The sequence below is a fragment of the Leucoraja erinacea genome, unplaced genomic scaffold (genome assembly GCF_028641065.1).
Source record: "Leucoraja erinacea ecotype New England unplaced genomic scaffold, Leri_hhj_1 Leri_374S, whole genome shotgun sequence".
In the NCBI taxonomy this organism is placed as follows: Eukaryota; Metazoa; Chordata; class Chondrichthyes; order Rajiformes; family Rajidae; genus Leucoraja; species Leucoraja erinaceus.
Genome location: NW_026576275.1, coordinates 112,523 through 115,109, shown reverse-complemented (window position 1 = coordinate 115,109; position 2,587 = coordinate 112,523). Strand labels below are relative to the sequence as shown.

The 2,587-nt window shown below is 57.7% G+C and overlaps 1 protein-coding gene across 1 annotated transcript; it reads left to right on the top strand.

Moving 5' to 3' along the window:
• Positions 1 to 451: 451 nt before the first annotated feature.
• LOC129693632 (zinc finger protein 239-like) lies at positions 452 to 2,370 on the top strand. Its single transcript, XM_055630421.1, has one exon. The coding sequence runs from the start codon at positions 473 to 475 to the stop codon at positions 1,301 to 1,303; it is 831 nt and encodes a 276-aa protein (XP_055486396.1). The 5' UTR covers positions 452 to 472; the 3' UTR covers positions 1,304 to 2,370.
• The last annotated feature ends 217 nt before the right edge of the window (positions 2,371 to 2,587 follow it).

Below are 2,587 nucleotides of genomic sequence, written 5' to 3'. Positions count from 1 at the left end.
GCCGCGCAGAATTATATAACGGTTTCCTCCGCCATAAACGCACCCAATATGTGCTAGTAATGTCCTGTTTGCCAGCTTGTTGACCCTCTGTGTTCCCCTCCTGCAGGGTTTAGGAGCCGTTGCTGTGGACGGAGAGACGGGGACGTGAGCGGCCATTGAGGGCGGCCAGGGTGCCGGTGAGCCCCCCCATCTGCTCGGTGTGCGGGCTGAGCTTCGAGGGGCTGAGCTTCGATGGAGGACCACATGATGGGGGCACAACAAGGAGAAGCGTTATGAGTGTGAAGTGTGTGGCAAGGCCTGGCAATACCCGAGCCATCTGGAAACCCACCGGCGGGTGCACACAGGAGAACGCCCTTTCGACTGCTTGAAGTGCGGAAAGAGCTTCACCCGCTACGACAACCTGCAGCGGCACAACTGCGTGCACTCCGGCGAGAGGCCCTTCACCTGCTCCGACTGCGGTAAGAGCTTCAAGATGGTGAGACACCTGAAGAGACACTGGCGGTTGCACACAGGCGAGAAGCCCTATGGCTGCTCCACCTGTGGCAAGAGCTTTGCCCGGTTGTCAGAGCTGCAGGAGCACCAGCGAGTGCACACGGGTGAGAAGCCCTATAGCTGCTCCACCTGTGGTAAGAGCTTTGCCCGGTTGTCGGGGCTACGGCAGCACCGGCAGGTGCACAGCAGTGAGCGGCCCTTCATCTGCTCCGACTGCGGAAAAGGCTTCAAGTCGTTGCCGGACCTGAAGGTGCACAGGCGCCTGCACACTGGAGAGCGGCCCTACACCTGCAACGACTGCGGCAAGGACTTCACCCAGTCTGGCAGCCTACTGGTGCACCAGCGCACCCACACCGGCGAGCGCCCCTACACCTGCGCCCAGTGCGGCAAGGGCTTCACCCGCTCCAGCAGCCTGCTGAAGCACCAGCGCACCCACACCGGCGAGCGCCCCTACACCTGTGCCCAGTGCGGCAAGGGCTTCACCCACTCCAGCAACCTGCTGGTGCACCAGCGCACCCACACCGGCGAGCGCCCCTACACCTGCGCCCAGTGCGGCAAGGGCTTCACCCAGTCCAGCACCCTGCTGGTGCACCAGCGCACCCACACCGGCGAGCGCCCCTACACCTGCACCCAGTGCGGCAAGGGCTTCACCCGCTCCACCAGGCTGCTGTCCCACCAGCGGGTGCACGCCGGCGACCGTCCCGTCCCCAGCCCGGTGTGTGGAGAGCACTTTGCCACGGCCTCCCACGCCCTGTCTCACCAGCACGTGCACACCAGTGGCCCTGCCCTACGACTGCCCGTACTGTGGTGAGACATTTGACAGCTCGCGAGGGTTGCGGCACCACCGGCGGACCCACGCCGGCGAGCAGTTGCTCCCACTGTGACGAGATCATGGGGGCTGCAGGAGCACCAGCGGATACCCTTTGTGTGCACTGAGTGTGGGCAAGGGTTTCACGCGCATGTCCAGCCTGTGGCAGCTCTGGCGTTCCCACCGCGGTGAGCGTCCCTTCCCCTGCCCGTCCTGTGGTAAGGTCTTCACCCGCCTTGACCACCTGCTGGAGCACTGGCGAGTCCACACCGGCCAGTGCCCCTTCACCTGCCCACTCTGTGGCAAGGCCTTTGCCCGCTCCTCCAGCCTGCTGGCACGTGAATAGGCGCTGTTTAGGTAAACACAAAATGGTGTAAGGAATGGGTAATGTTTTGGGTCATTTCTTCAGTCACCCATTTCTTCTTTCCAAGGATGCCTGTCCCGCTGAGTTACTCCAGCACTTTGTGTCCTTTTTTGTAAAGCAGCATCTGCAGTTCCTTGTTTTTAAACCATTCTGGTTAACCATCTCTGCACCTTCCCCAAAGCCTCCACATCAGTCTTGTAATGGAGTGACCAGAACTGTATGCAATACTCCAAATGCTCCCTGACCAATGTTGCTTAAAGCTGCACATATACATTCCTCTCTCTCCCCTCTCCCCACACTTTCCCCCCACTCGTACAGAAATTCTCTCCACTTCACCCTCTCGTGCCCCCCTCCCTCTCTCACACACTCCCTCTCTCGCTCCCTGTCACTCTCACACACTCCCTCGACACCCCTTCCCTCCGGTGCCTCTCCCAGGCAGAAAGAAATAGCTTCCTCCCCTCTCCACGTCTCCTCTGTCCCTCTCCCACACACCCTCTCTGTCCTTCTCTCTCACACACACACACTCTCTCTCTCTGACACACGCACCCCTCTCTTGCTGTCTTTCACACACCCTCTCTCTTGCTATTGCGCACACACCCTCTCTCTTGTTCTCTCACACACACACAAACGCCCCCTCTCTCTCACTCTCACACACATTCCCTCTCTCTCTCACACACAAACACACCCTCTCGCTCTCTCACATACACACACACAAACACTCCTTTTTTTTTTTTTTTTAAATTTTATTTTTATTAGAAGTACGGTAAATTACAATCCTACACAACACATATATCTTAATACATTTTTTGTACCGCTTCATTTTTTTTTTTTTTTTTGAGCTTTAAGAAAAAGGTAGAAGTAAGGAAAGTAAAGAAAGTGCAAGAGAGTCGTGCAGTGCAAGAGTGTAAGGAAAAGAAAGCCCC